The sequence below is a fragment of the Rhinatrema bivittatum genome, chromosome 12 (genome assembly GCF_901001135.1).
Source record: "Rhinatrema bivittatum chromosome 12, aRhiBiv1.1, whole genome shotgun sequence".
Classification (NCBI taxonomy): Eukaryota; Metazoa; Chordata; class Amphibia; order Gymnophiona; family Rhinatrematidae; genus Rhinatrema; species Rhinatrema bivittatum.
Window position 1 is genome coordinate 20,905,414 of NC_042626.1, and position 16,244 is coordinate 20,921,657.

Consider the following 16,244-nt stretch of genomic DNA (forward strand, 5'->3'; position numbering starts at 1 on the left):
TTTTTTTTAATTTCTGGTTTCAGTCTCTCCTTCTTTCTTTTTGCCTTTTGCTGACCCTGAGCTGGACAGCTCTGTGTTCTCTGCAGAGGAAAGGCTGACCAGAGTTTTAAAGAAGTTTAAAAAAAAAAAAGGTAAGGCTGACTCGCGGGTGGCGCTCCCCGTCCGGTCCCAGTTTGTAGTGGGTGTGCAGGCTCCGTTTCTTGCTCCTGTTCGCGCATTTGTTCGTGGCTCTGTTTGCCACGCATGTGGTGCAGGATCGGCACAGCTCAGCCGCTTTAGTTTATGTGCAGCCTGCATTTCGGGGGGAGATGGTTTGTTGGAGGCTTCGGTGACCATGAGATGCAGGAACAGTCATTTGGGCTCTCCCCCAAGGGTTTCTGTGATGCGACAATGTTCAGACTACAGCAGGCCTCAGATTTTCTCTGATGTGGGAACGGCAGCCATTTTGGCTCCTCCAGCAGTTCTCTTCTCGAGGTCAGTCTTGGAGGCAGTCGATGGCCATTCAGAGCTTCCTCCAATAGTGGGGCCGCTGGAGCCAAATCCTCACTATGAGGAGAGGCTGGTCCACTCTGCTGTTTCTTTTATAGGGGGTCGTCTAGCATGATTTTACGAGGAGTGGATCGAGATGACTCAGGATCAGTGGGTCTTCAGTGTAATAAGAGACAGTTACGCATTAGAATTTGCTGCTCGGCCCATTCATGGCTTGTTTCTAGTGCCCCCCCCTCCCCCCCCCGTGGGTCGTTGGAAAAGCATCAGGCAGTCCGGGGGACGTTAGACAGGTTAAGGATCTTAGGTGCAATGGTTCCGGTTCCGCAGAGCGAACGAGGCAAAGGTCAGTATTCCATCTACTTCATAGTTCCAAAGAGAGAAGGTTCTTTTCACCCCATTCTGGATTTAAAACGGGTAAATGTGGTGCTAAAGGTCCCAAGTTTTCAGATGGAAACTCTGCTGTCTGTAATCGCAGCAGTGCACAAGGAAGAGTTCCTGGCTTCTTTGGATTTGACAGAAGCCTACCTACATACCCCATTCGTCCGGATCACCAGCGGTTCCTTAGTTTCATGGTACTGGGTCAGCATTTTCAGTTTCAGGCTCTCCCCTTTGGCCTGCCACGGTGCCCCCGCACATTCACCAAGGAAATGGTGGCGGCGGCATTGTGGCGCCAGGGGCTCCTGGTACACTCTTATCTAGACGATTGGCTCATCAGAGCAAAGTCGGAAGTCACTTGTCATGCGGTAGTGCAGAAGGTAATCGCCACCCTAGAATCTCTAGGCTGGGTGGTGAATTTTGCAAAGAGCCAGCTGATCCCGTCTCGATTCGACATGCTGAAGGGCAAGGTGTTCCTCTTGGAGGAGAGAGCCTGCAAGCTACAGACGCAAGTCCTGCATCTGTTGGTTTTGCTGGATCCCAGAGCTTGGGATTTTTTGCAGGTTCTTGGCTCAATGGCCTCAATGCTGGAGTTGGTGCCATGGGCTTTTGCGCATATGAGACCGCTACAGAGAGCTCTGTTGGCATAGTAGAATCTGTTGTCGGAGGAGTTTCATATGACCGTCTCGCTCGATAGTCATGGGACAGTCTGGCTTGGTGGCTTAATCGTCCAGTCTAGTCTGTAGGGTCGATTATGGAGGTCCTGGATTGGGTAATTCTTACTAGTAATGCCAGTCTTTCTGGTTGGGGGATAGTATGCCAGTGACAATCGGCCCAGGGCATTGGTCAGCGGAAGAAGCCTCTTGGTCTGTCAATTGCTTAGAGACCAGAGCAGTGTGGTTAACGTTGCTTGTTTTTCAACCTTTGGTTTAAACTTCTCGGTGAAGGTCTTGTCAGACAATGCGAATACCATGGCATATATCAATTGGAAGGGAGGAACCAAGAGTCATGCTGTGGTCCAGGAGGCTCAGGAGTTAATTCTTTGGGTGGAGCAGCACTTGATTAAGATAGCGGCATCTCATATCTCAGGGGTCGAAAACGTCCAAGTGGATTTTCTAAGTCGCACAACGCTAGATCTAGGGGATTGGGAGCTGTCCGAGGCAGCAGTGCAGCTCATCCAAGAGAGGTTGGGCTGTCCCCATGTGGATCTAATGGTGACACATCTCAGTGCAAAGGCATCTCACATTTTCAGTCGAATACGGGGCCAAAGGGGTCGACACTTTGATAATATCCTGGCCTTGGTGGGTTCTTTTCATATTTCCCCCTTGGCCTCTGACAGATAAGGTGTTGCATCGGATAGAGAAACACCCAGGAGAAGTGGTGTTGGTAGCCCTGGAGTGGCCTTGTCGGACATGGTTTGCGGATCTGGTCAACATGGCAGTGGATGGACCATTATGCTTCAGTCATCTTCCTCGTCTTCTTCGGCAGGGCTCCATATTTTCAGACTAGGCAGATAGCTTTTGTCTAGCGGCCTGGCTTTTTGAGATGCGGCATTTGAGACAAAGTTCAACAAGCTAGACTGATGTCTACTTTGTTGTTGTATATCAGAGTCTGGAAGGTCTTTGAAGCATGGTGTATAACTAACTGTGTACAGGCCTTATGGTCTTCGGTGTCTTAGGCTTTATCTTTGCTTCAAGAAGGTTTATTCAAAGGCCTAGCTTTCAATTCCTCAGAGTACAGGTAACGGCTTTGGCTTGTTTACATGGTAGAGTTGAGGGTTACACATTGTCCTCTCATCCTGCTGTGGTTCGATTTCTTCGATTTGACCTTGAAGGTCGTTTTCCTGGTAGCTATTTGCTCTGCATGGAGAATCTCTGAGTTGCAGGCTTTATCTTGCCGCGATCCATTCCTTTAGATCTCATACTCATACACAGTTCCCTCAGATCTCATACTCATACACAGTTCCCTCGTTTCTTCCCAAAGTGGTATCGGCTTTTCATGTTAATCAAACTGTGGAGCTTCCAGCTTTCCCGGAATTGGATGCTTCTGCGCGTCATGCGTGGGAGCTTAGGCTGTTGGACGTCCGTAGGACTTTGCTGAGGTATCTCAAGGTAACGAATGATTTTAGGAGATCTGATCATCTGGTCATTTTATGGAGTGGTTCGAAGAAAGGTACCCGGGCTTCCAAAGCTATCATTGCGAGGTGGCTTAAGGAGGCTATTGGGTCGGCATACTTTCTCAAAGGCCATCAGGTGCCTGAAGGTTTGTGGGCAGAGGCCCAGTTGGTTTCACCACAGAAAATTTTTAGGGCGGCGACTTAGAAGTTGCTGCACACTTTTGCAAGGCACTACCATTTAGATGTAGGGGATCCGGAGTCTTGGTCTTTTGGGGAGAGTGTCTAGCAAGCGGGACTCTCCAGGTCACACCCTAAGTAGGGAGCTTTGGTACATCCCAGGAGTCTGGACTGATCCAGGTAATTACAGGGAAAGGAAAATTGTATTTTACCTGCTAATTTTCATTCCTGTAGTATCGCAGATCAGTCCAGAACCCGCCCGATCTATGGAGATGGAGAGTCGTCTGCTCAGCTGTAATCTTTTTGGTACAAACTTTTAAGGTTATGGAATACAGACTTGTTGTAAATTCTTGAAAAAAAGTCTTCCAAGTTTTACAAGTGTTTTGTGCTTGGGTACAGGTTAATACTAAGGAACTGCAGGTGGCATCAGGGATTATGAAGCAGTGTCTGTCAAACTTTCTCTATCTGCTGGCAGGGATGCATAAACCCAGGAGTCTGGACTGATCTGTGGTACTACAAGAATGAACATTAGCAGGTAAGAACCAATTTTCCTATGTCCATTTAATGCTGTGCTTCATTTTCAATGTTTTGCTTTTTTTTTAATTGCAGAACCTGAAGGTTTTGGTTCCAGAAGATGTCGCAGGGGATCTAGGTAAGGACGCAATGCCTCAAATATAGAATAGTGTTCTCTAGACCCATTCATATGCTGGCCCTCATGTACACATAGAGCTGTCTAATGCAGCTGCAGGCATATGTGTGCCTTATGCCCCTTTCCTATTCATACATGTGATGCTTTCACAACTGATGGTTACTGAAACTTGCTTTCATACATAGGGGCTGGGGTAGAGAGAGACTTTAGAAGAGTATCATGTACCAGGACCCCTGAATTGGAGGGTATTTATGCAAATATATTGGGGGGGTATGTATTAATTTTTCGTGGACGCGATTAATTTTCATAATTGTGTTACATTTTTGGCTAAGCCTTAAACTATTTGTTTTAAATTTGAATATATATTGTATTTTGTTATTTTTTGTACTCTTTATGAGCCTAAATTTAAATGAGACCACAAAATTGAATTAATTATTATTTATTTATTTATTTATTTAACATTTTTATATACCGAAATTCATGTAGCAAAGTTACATATCACTTCGGTTTACATTATAACATTGAAAGGCATGTAAGAATGCAATTACTTTGAACAAGGGAGATAAACTTGGATCTTGAATGTGGAATTAATAGTGGAACTCTCAATAATAATTCACATGTCTTAGAAATGATTTTGTAATAATTTATAAAATCATTTATAAAGCATGTATGCATTATGATTGAACTTTTACACAGCGAGATGCGATCAACAGAATTGATCATTTAAATTGTCTCAAATTCTCGTAAACTATACTTTGGCTTATTTTTGAGAAAAATGTGTTCATAAATCAGTTTTCACCAAAAAATTTCATGCATGGATGATATCTTTGATTAATAAAATAAATATATATATATATATATATATTTGCTTCACAAGCAAATATTTTAAACGTGCCCTTAAAAGATACTCTGTGATTTTGTGTGTGTGTGTGTGTCTCTCTCTCTCTCTTCCCCCCCCCCGGGCACATTTAAAATATTTGCTTGTGAAGCGTGAGTGTAAACACATGGCAATGTTTTGCGTTTATACTCGCACTATAAATATTCCCTCAGTACATTCTACTTCATAAGCAAATATCTTCAAACAATTTCTGAAAATATTGGTGAAAATTGATTTATTAACACGTTTTTCTAAAAAAAACCCCCAAAGTTAATTAGTTGGCAAGTTTGAGAGAGGAAAATTTAAACAATCAACTCTGTTGTATGAATTTATTACTGCAAGTGTTGATCTCATCTCACTGCTGAAAAGTTGAATCATAACACATACATTTTTTATAAATGATTTGCAGTTTTTTGCACTGCATGTTGGCAGAATTCTGTATCAACGGTTTTATATTATGCCGCTACGTATTTGTTTTATGATTACACACCTTAAGCTTTCATGGGAAGGCATAAATAATTTTTTTTTTTTAATTATACATGGATTCAAAACAGCCCAGATCTGAAATCTGTGATTTGTGTGTGAATGGTGGATGTATTCAGCCTATCTAGATTTAGAAATGTGTGCTGGTTTCTATATGCAAAAATGTTTGGCTCATTGTCTTGCAAATAGCATTTCCATCTATGAGCTATTTCCAGCATCTCCAGCTGCCAAAGTCACTTTCTTGTTAGAGTAGAAATGAGTTACTTTGGCTCTGTTATTAAAGATGAATTTAAATAAAGGCACCTAGTTGGGGAGCTAACTTTTTTTAAACACTTTTTTTTTTTTTTTACACTAAACTAAAAACTCATACAGCATTCTTATTAGCAGCATACTTGCTAGTAATAACTCTACATCTGCTAAAATTAAGACAAGTGGATGATTTTGTAGAAACCTATGTTGTGCTAATAAAAAAAGTGACACATCTGACTGTAAATGAGAGCACAACAGTAAAATGACAAGATTTTCAGATAGCAGGTCCATAAACTTGGCTGTATGTCTATATTTTGAAGTTGGCTATAGGTCTATATTTTGAAGTTAGCACACTTTTTTTTTTTTTTAATCTGGTGGTTTCCTCCTGTTCCTTTAGATTTTCAGCTCTATCGGAACCAGGGCTGGGATCTGGCACCATGAACCTTCAGTTGCAACTACTCAGAGATTATTCCCTGAATGTTTTTTTTTTTGTTTTTTATTTTTAATAATCCCTCTCAACTTACTTTTAATCCAGTCATTACAGCAACAGTCTCTGCCGAGCACCATATACCAGGACTCCTCCTAGAACTCTGCAAACATAGGTGACAGCATTGCATAATGACTACAACTCCTCCCTCTAGTCCCTTCTCCCTGGAGCTACCTCTGCAGTATCCCCAGTTGACCCAAGGAGTTGTAAGGCCTAAGCTAGGGATTGAACCCAGTCCCTGTGCATGATAGTACTGCTGAGCCACTAGGCCAGCATCATCGCATCCCACCACATTCTAAAACTCAGTGAATTAGGTACAAGGTGTGTTATCTCTTAATCTTCATATTGAACCTGGATGTGCTGTCTGTAGATGTGTATATTGGAGCTGATAGAGAATATACTGAGTGTTTTGTTGAACGATCCCCACAGAAAAGAGACGGCCAGAATTGATTCCAGAGGAGCTTCACCGTCACTACATCTACACTATGCAAGAGAAAGTCTATCCAGATGTGCAGCGGCACCTAGAAGATTTCAGGTATAAGTTCTCCAGCCTGCAACTCATTAATCCTTGGGCAGTATGGAAACAGAGAATAGGATGGCAAATAAGTAGAAAGAGACTCTTCAGGTCAGCCCTGTTGCCTACCTGTTGCAGTACCATGGACTCTACTCAATATCTGGCTAAGCCTTGGACCTGGAAACTCCAGGTTTACACAGATAGTTCAGCTACTCTTCCAATCATATATGCTGGTAGTTGGAAATAATTGCATGTGAAGCTAGTTCTATGAACTGAATATTTTGTAGATTCAGGACTGTGAGGCCTTGTGTTGCTGTTTAACTTTGCGATGCTTTTATTTCATGCTAAAGACAAGGTAAAAATAAAAGGTGCAAGGATGAAGAATTGTGTTCAGTAGTAGAAGTTAAGTCCCATGGTATTACAGCATTCAGATCAGGTCCTAAATGATAACAAAACTCATGTAGGAAATGATACTGGGGAAATGTATTGCTTGCTAGGGAATCCTGACTCCTGTCTTTGGATGATGTCCTTGTTATGGGGGTTTGATTGTGCTTTCGCTTGCTATCTCTTCCTCTCTTTAGACAGAAACGCAGCATGGGACTGACCTTGGCAGAAAGTGAACTAGTTAGACTGGATGCTGAGCGAATTCGTGACCGGACCACTCTGGAGAAGGAGCGATTGAGTGCTGAGCACATAGTCGGCAAAATAGAGGAAGTGCTGTAAGGAGCTCCATGCCAAATACAGGCGTGTGTTGGGGCATCTGTTCCATGTCATGGGCTGGTGTATGTAGTCATCAGTTCTGCATAGTGAGCAAGCTGATATGTATTGGTATTAGTTCTATGCTGGGCACAGAGTGCTTTGTATATTTGTGTGTGTGTGTGGGGGGGGGCAGGCATTGCTTCCATTCCAAAAGTGGGCATGCACAGGCATCGGGTCTATTCTGGGAAGTAGGCATGGACACTGGTTCTATGACTTACATGTGGTCATCAATTCATGCGTCATCTGTGACTGTCTTGAGTGCATATATGTGTGTGCATTGGTTCCATGGCATGTGTCGGGGTAAGCTCCAGTGACATGCTGCAAGTGTATGCATATATGTATGCCACTCTTCCATGAAAGCAGAGATTAAATGTCATCAAGGCAGAATGATGGAGAGAAGCTTGCAGTCCATGAAGGTGATGGAGAATTGTCCTAAAGATAAGGCATAATCTTTAAACTATATAGGCAGATCCTTCTATTTCACACAGTCTCTAATTCCATATTTTCTTGGAACTGCATAAGAGACAGTATGGGAAAGTTTTAACTGTCAGAGCACGGCAAGGTCTAATTCTGGATGTATAAAACTTTGTGATGTCATCAGAATTGTTAGCCAATTACAGTTCAGAGCTACAGGATATTAATTGATTAGTAGGAATCAGCAGTGCAGAGTTCTAGTAGCTGTACTGGTCCTGGAGATGACTAGAGTCTTTTATAGATTGTGTTCCCTGTATGTACCCGGATCAGTCCAGACCATGGGTTATGCCTCCCTTCCAGCAGATGGAGACAGAGAGAAACTTGAAAGGCACCTTCACTTAACCTGGTGTGCCTCCTGCATCCCTTCAGTATTTCTCTGTCTCCAGCAGATGGAGGTGGTGCAAACCCTGCAGTCTTGCCCTGTTTCTGGGGTTTAGGCTATTCCTTGAAATAAGTAAGAGTGAACTAACTATAAAGTTTTGAATCAAGCAAGTTTAAAAAAAAAAAAAGTAGTTCTTCTGCAGCAGGGAGTGTTGCCCAATCCTCCCAGGGGGGTATTAGATCCTGCAGGGTCATCCCCTCTGGTGGCAGGTTATTGGAGCTGGGGTTGGTAACCCCACGGGGCTCCGGCCAGGTAAGGAGCTGAGGAAGAGATTACCAGTGGTCCGGTCCCTCTCTTACCCCGTGGCGATCCTCAGCGTTTGAGGGAAAAAAAAAATTGAAATTTTTGAAAATTTTTCTTTTTTGGTGGGCTGCAATCCAGGACCCCTCCCCGTGCGAATTGCCGTGTTTTTGACTAATTTTGCCACATTTTGGGCTGTTTTTCCCCCTCCACGATGCCGTGGCCATCTTTGTGGCATGTGGAGAATCGTCCGCGCGGCTTTCCAGGGCCGGTATTTGCTCCCGCTGCCTTCCTGGAGGGGAAAGCAGCTCTTTTTCTGGGTCTGTAGTATTAGCTAAGCCCTGAGGGGCACCAAAACTATCTGTTCCCCGGGAGCCTCGGGCTGACCCGTTTCCCCTCAGTGCAGGGACGGCAACCATCTTAAACACCTTTGCTGAAGCTCAGGCAAGAGCTATGGGGGCGGGGGAGCCTTCCCCCTGCCAGTCCTGATGATACTTTTGATCAGGACCAGGATTTTTTCCAGGAGGACCCTGATATCTCAGGGGGAGATGATGTTGATTCTAATTCTTTTTCTTTAGATTTTGTCCTCCTTATGCATAAAGCCTTTTTCTTTTTTTATTTACTCTTTATTAAGTTTTTCATAATTTTACAAAGTATCCACTTTGTCATGAAATATGGTATTACAATCTCTGAAATACAATATAACATTGATAAATCAACATCTGTTTATCCATTTTTAATAAGGAAATAATTCTTTCCAATTGTATTACCTGTTAGACCTCTACGTTACTGCACATTAAAGGTGATATCTAAGGAAATCAAATACAATCAAAGAAAAAAGCCTCAGAGAGCCGGTTTTCTCACTTATGGATTACTTACTACTACTCATTTGTTGTTGAGACTCCATGCGAAAGTGCGGCACCTTAAGAGACTTGTTTACCTCTTGAGGTCCAAAATTGGTCGGAAGGATCCCTCTTTCTTTGGGACTACAAAATAAATGGAGTACCTCTCTTTCCTCCGGTGTTCTGGAGGAACCGGTTTTACAGCTCCAAGAGCCAGGAGATGTTCGAGAGTCTGACTAACAATCTGCTGTTTGACCTTGGGACTACATGGAGAAATTAAGTAGAAATCTGAGAGGTCAAGCAAATTCCAAAGCATAGCATCGTTCTATTATGCTTAGCACCCACTGATCGGAAGTAATTCTGGCCCACACCTCATAAAACCGGGACAGGCGACCCCCAACCAGAGGGATTGAGGAATGGGCCGGCCCCATCTCATTGTGTAGTCTTGGAGGCGAGAGAGGAAGAACCACCACCCTCCCGGGAGGTTCTGCGGCCCTGAAAGGACAAGGTCCAGGCTTGGCCTCTGGCCAACGGTTGTCGCTGCTCAGCTGCCTGTGGCCTGTTCTGCCAAAACCTCCGTTGTTCCCAAAAACGAGAGTGAGAGGATGGAAACCCTCTGGAGGGTTTCAGTCTGTCCTCTAGTAACTTGTGAACTTTGTTCTCCCCCAGGGACTTTATCAACTGCTCCAAATCCTCATCCTTTAAACGGAATAGCCCCAAGCTGAGCCTTGGATGAAACATCCGCTGACCAGTTTCGGAGCCACAAAAGACGTCTTGCTGACACTGCTGACGACATGGTGCGAGAGGAAGTGTGGAGCAGGTCATACAAGTACATATGCCACCGCAGCCTCCAATCGTTCCGCCTGTTCTGACTCTCCCAGAGGAAGATCTCGAGACGTCAGCAATTGCTGGACCCAACGCAGGCTCGCCCGCAGCACATAACTGCTATATACCGCCACCCGGATACCCAGGGCCGACACGTCAAAGATGCGCTTAAGCAGGACTTCCAGCTTGCAGTCCTGAAGATCCTTGAGAGCTGCCAAACCTGCGATTGGAATAGTGGTCCGCTTGACAGCTGAAACTGAAGCGTCTACCTTAGGGGGACCGCAGAAGCTCCAGAGATTCATCTAATAACTGCTGAAGCATGGGATGGAAAGGAAAAGCCCAGGTCGGCATTTGCAGTCCCGCCAGGGAAATTGCCATTGCCAAAGTATCAGTATGAAGATTCACCAGTTTAAAAGCATCGGCCTACACAATCACATGAAGTTCCAACTCCGAACCAATGGAGCGCCACCAACCAACCAACCAATCTTCGTCAGACTCTTCTGCAGAAATTCAACTAAAAAGCCTTAAGCCTGAGATAAGGTTCTCAGTTACTTTCTAACCTGAAAACATGCAAGAATATCCTGCTTTTGTGCAAAAGCTATAGGCAGACTTTGTAAACAAATACACGATGCAGCTACCCACACAACAGAAAAGCTCATTGCAACTTGTGCAGTGAGCACAAGTGAGAAAAAAAAAGTGTGAAGCTTGCTGAGCAGACTGGATGGGCCGTTTGGTCTTCTTCTGCCGTCATTTCTATGTTTCTATGTAGAAAAATTACAGGAGTGCCAGCTGTCATCCTCTTATTTGTTTACAAAGTCTGCCTATAGCTTTTGCATAAACGCAGGATTGGCCACTGTTGGAAACAGGATGCTGGGCTTGATGGACCCTTGGTCCGACCCAGTATGGCATGTTCTTATGTTCTTATTTCTGAAAAGTAGAAGACAACACAAGAGAAGAAAACACAAATCTGAAACTGTTTTGTATGTATAGACTATATCTGATGATTCTTCCAGTTCACATGAATCCTGCATTTTAGAATTTGATGCATCTTCCCTGGATCTACTTTCAGACTCTATGCCGGAACAGCCTAGAAGTTTTAATGCCTCCAGAGAACTCCACATAATTCAAATTTTTGCAGAAGATGTCGGAGATTTTAGTTTAGAAGAGGATACAGAAGATATAATAGACTTGTAAGGTGTACTGAGATTTATCCAACCTCCAAAACAGTACAATCCATTGCCAATGCATGATGCTCTGATGAAGATACAAAACAAAATCTGGAAAACGCCTTTCTCCGGACTGCCCGTGGCAAAGAATATTAACATTGAGTATAAAATACAGAAATGCCCAGGCAGTGAAAGAGTACAGATTCTTCATGATTCTATTATTATATAATCAAAAATGAAGACTGCTAAAAAGACAAATTTCTCTAGGAAAGGACCCAAGAATCAAAAATATGATTGGGATATGTGCATTTCAAGGAGTGGCGTTGCAAGCCAGAAATGTAGCTCATCAAATTAGGATGGTTCAGTACCTATACAATAACCTGGATAACCTCTATCAGCATGCTTCAAAATTTGCCAGAGGAGAAACGAGTCATTTAACGAGATAAAAATGGACACAAAAGACTGTGTGAAGCATATGATGAGATCAATATACGACTCTTTTGTTAGGGTAGCAAGAATATCTGCAACAGCCATATCAGCAAGAAGATAGCATGGCTAAGGATACTGAACTTCAGGACAATGTTCATGAAAAGCTGGTGGATATTTCTTGTGCAGGAGACAACCTATTCAGGGTTAAAGTGAAGAATATGGTAGTGGCAATAAAAAATCAAAATGCAGTTCTACAATTGCTCATATGTTCTTCTCAACAGGAATCTTCAGTGTAATGCACTGATGATCAAGTTTGTTTGTTTTATGCTGGTAAATCTGTATTTGAAAACTGTCCTAAAGCTGAAACCAACCCAGTTGAGGCCTTTGTGGCTCATGGATGGAGTTTCCAATTTATCACCTCATTTGGATCATTTCTGAACTGCAATCCACCAACTTGTACTGGATTGAGAGGGCTTTGGACTTCTGGAAAAAAGAAATTGTGCCCATCTCTTCAAAAGAAAACATTTTCTGATTTAAAAAAAAATAAAATGTTTATTTTGGGGCAAATCAGTAAATATTGCTTGTTGTAAATCTCTGCTCATGAAATAAAATGATTATGATGGACATCTCAGACACACTGGATATTGTGCATCTTTTTTTTTTGGGGGGGGGGGGGCGTGGATTGAAGTTTTAATTTGAAAAATGTTTCTAACTGCTGAATGAGGGATAGAAACCATATGTTCTTGATTGGTGGAGCAGAAAGATAAAGGAATGCTTCTTTTTCATGAAAATGAAAGAATATTTCATAACAATGAGGCCAATATTTACCAGACTATGTCTGGATAAAGTTACCCAGACCAAAAATGGCTGCATGGGGGGGAGCGCGTACCTGGGGCATGATTTCATTTTGTCCAGGTAAATAGCGGGCCTAATATTACCCTGACACTTAGCCAGCCCAGTGTGGCTTTGGGCAAAGTGAAACCAAATCCTGGGAAACACCCCTGCGTCACCTTTGTCTAAGCAAAGATTTGTTGAACAAAACTTAGCTGGGGAGTAGGGGAAAATTTCATAATTTGGGGTTTGCTGGCTAATTTCAAACACAAACTCTTAGAATACTATCTGAGTGTGAACCTTTTGGAGCATCAATATCCCATAGTACCCTGAAGATTCTGCTATCCCCTCCTGTTGTGCTTAGGAAAGCAGTATAGCGTAACAATTCCCCTTGCTTACCACACAGCTTCTCTTCAGGTTTTAATAGTTGAAATTGTTTGGGGCCTAATGTTTTTACATGGAAAAAATATCTTGGGTTTTGTTTTGTTTTTTTAATATTGAGGTAATGGCAATTTGGACCAGTTTTATCTGGGTATATAGGCTGTAGTGCAACTCATTTTTAGAAAATCTTTAAAATAAAAATTACTGTTTTATTGAAGGGTGATGTCAAAATAACATAGCATTATGAAATGCATGTTATCTGTGCAAAGCTTGGTTCTGACTTTGGCATGCTTTCTTTTTAGGATGACATCTCAGCCACTAGAGGAGGAGAAAAGGTAAATAATGTTTTACTAGGAATAGATTCCTCCTAACATAGTAATGATGGTAGAATGGTCCATCCAGTCTGCCCAACAAGTTTCTTATGGTAATAACTGCTGCTCCCAATTGGTTACCCCTCAAGCTTTATGTTAAGAGTAGTAATATTTACAATCAAAACCGAGCAACTATCGAACTCTTAACAAAATGACAGCCAGCAACATTTTTACGGGGTAGCTGCCTTCTTGATAATTGAAACAATGCTGCTTGAATGTGCTTTGCTTTTGGACTTGGCCATAGAAGGTGACCTGTGCTTTTTCCCTAATGTTTGCATATCGGTACCCCAAACAGTAATTGTTTATGGGGCAAATTGTTAAAGAGATCTAGCCAGCTAGTTAAGGATTTGGCTGGCTAGATCAGTCTTTGAAAATATAAGAACATAAGAAATTGCCATGCTGGGTCAGACCAAGAGTCCATCAAGCCCAGCATCCTGTTTCCAAAAGAGACCAAACCAGGCCACAACCACCTGGCAATTACCCAAACACCAAGAAGATCCCATGCTACTGATGCAATTAATAGCAGTGGCTAGTCCCTAAGTCAACTTGATTAATAGCAGTTAATGGACTTCTCCAAGAACTTATCCAAACCTTTTTTGACCCCTAGCTACACTTAACTGCACTAACACCACATCCTCTGGCAACAAATTCCAGAGCTTAATTGTGTGTTGAGTGAAAAAGAATTTTCTCTGATTAGTCTTAAATGTACTACTTGTTAACTTCATGGAATGCCCCCTAGTCCTTCTATTATCCGAAAGTGTAAATAACCAATTCACATCTACTCGTTCAAGAACTCTCATGATCTTAAAGACCTCTATTATATAAGAACATAAGAAAATGCCATACTGGGTCAGACCAAGGGTCCATCAAGCCCTGCATCCTGTTTCCAACAGTGGCCAATCCAGGCCATAAGAACCTGGCAAGTACCCAAAAATTAAGTCTATTCCATGTTACCATTGCTAATGGCAGTGGCTATTCTCTAAGTGAACTTAATAGCAGGTAATGGACTTCTCCTCCAAGAACTTATCCAATCCTTTTTTAAACACAGCTATACTAACTGCACTAACCACATCCTCTGGCAACAAATTCCTAGTCTTTCTATTATCTGAAAGAGTAAACAACCGATTCACATCTACCTGTTCTAGACCTCTCATAATTTTAAAGACCTCTATCATATCCCCCCTCAGCCGTCTCTTCTCCAATCTGAACAGTCCTATCCTCTTTAGTCTTTCCTCATAGGGGAGCTGTTCCATCCCCTTTATTATTTTGGTCGCCCTTCTCTGTATCTTCTCAATCGCAATTATATCTTTTTTGAGATGCGGCGACCAGAACTGTACACAGTATTCAAGGTGCGGTCTCACCATGGAGCGATACAGAGGGGTGAACAACTAAATTTAATGTCTAGTTTCACTAGGTGGCTAAATTTAGCCCTAGAAATGGGGTAGTCCTGGAAACAGATTTAGTTGAGAAAAGAAGTTAGGACTCCAGAAGCAAACTTAAATCTAGGCTGCTTTCGTCTGAGCCTCAGGACGAGGTGATCATCCCCTTTCGCCTACCCTGGAACCGGTGCTATCCATCCTCCTGCCCCCCAAAGTCTGCTGACAACCCTCTACCCTGAAGCACCCGGAGCCATGCTGCCCTTCTGCCTCCCCCACTCTGGAGTGTCATTTGTGCTGGAGGAGGTAAGCATCCTCCTCCTGCTTACCAAAAGGAAATGGGAGCAGGAAGGAAGGGCAACTGATCTCCATGGAGTTATGTTGTTACTGATTGTATTTTGGGAGAGGTGGGAGTGAGAGGATCGCGTCTCTGGAAGAGGGAGCTATGTTATTAAAGACTGAACTTTGGGGCTGGGAGGAAGAGAGAAATGAAAAGTAAATTAGATAACCAAAATCTGAGCACTCTAGTCTAGCTGGCTGCATTTTAGGTGACTGAATTTCGGATGAGATCTGATTAAAAATGGACCAAAATTTGCCAGCTAACAGGGTCATTCTTTAAAGTGCGATGTGCCGTTCCCTGCACGTAACCAGATTAGTCCAGATTGTGGGTTATGTCCCCCTTCCAGCAGATGGAGTCAGAGCAATAACTGAAAGGGCACCCTTTCATAAGCTGGTGCGCCCTCTGCGTCCCTTCAGTATTTTCTCTGATTCCAGCAGATGAGGGTTGCACCTGCGGTTCCCCATTTTATTTCGAGAGGATAGTTAGACTTTTCCTTAATACTTTCTTCTCCTTTTGGATGGATCAAACTTAAAAGTAAAAAAAAAAAAAAAAAGAAAGAGAAGGAGATAATGTTTCGCTTAATTTTCTCCTCAGTATCCAGTAAAGCTGCAGCTTGCAGACTGAACTGTTAGTGCTGCTAAGCCTACCAGTTTCTAATTTATTTTGTTTTGGGGTAAGTTTCTATGTTTTTTCCTTACAGGTTTAACTTTTTAGCTGCCTGATTAGGGGTGCATGTTGGTGGTCCATCCTCTCCCTCTGCTTGCACAACCCGCTACTCCGAGATGCCGATTTCCTCGGGGCAGCACTGACAGAGACACAGCATTCCTCAGTTTTATTTTATTTTTTTTTTTAAAAGACAGAGTTTAAAATAGGAAACCTTGATCGGGTCTGTGCCTTCCTAAACAGTCTTGAATTTGCATTTTGGCTGCTACTAGCAGCCTTCGGGGGTGATTTTTACTTACCGACAGTCTTCCCCCCCCCCCCCCCAATGCCGCGGCTGATGCGATGTAGTGCCTGTGGAGAGCCCGGGTTGCGGCTCTCCCGGTAAGGGCTCTGTGTGAGGTGCCTCCCCGGTGGCGAAGGGCCCTCGAGACCAGCAGCGGACTCACGATGTCGGTCCGGCCCGGGTATTCGCCGCCCAGGCCGACCCAAGACACGTCACGTGGTCTGCCGAGCGCGGCTCTGTCACGGCTGCGCATGGCAGACCACGTGACTGGAGCAATTGGCCCACCGGGGGATGCTCGATCCCCCGATGGGCCAATCTGCCCCTGCCAGCGGCACGCTTTCCCTCGCGCGGTCAAGCACGCCTGCCTGCAGGGAGGTCGGCCCCAATCCCAGATGGTGCTGCAGATCCTGACCGTTCTCCCTCCCCGCCGATTCTCACTCTGGCCCACCTCCCAGATGCTGAGCCA

At 43.5% G+C, this 16,244-nt stretch overlaps 1 protein-coding gene across 1 annotated transcript in view; it reads left to right on the forward strand.

Moving 5' to 3' along the window:
• Nucleotides 1–16,244, forward strand: part of ARHGEF12 (Rho guanine nucleotide exchange factor 12) — a 163,791-nt gene that overhangs the window by 76,946 nt on the left and 70,601 nt on the right. The window contains 4 exon segments of the mRNA XM_029572270.1: nucleotides 3,767–3,809; nucleotides 6,332–6,437; nucleotides 6,998–7,135; nucleotides 13,048–13,080. Of these exon segments, the coding sequence (XP_029428130.1) occupies nucleotides 3,767–3,809; nucleotides 6,332–6,437; nucleotides 6,998–7,135; nucleotides 13,048–13,080 (320 nt within the window).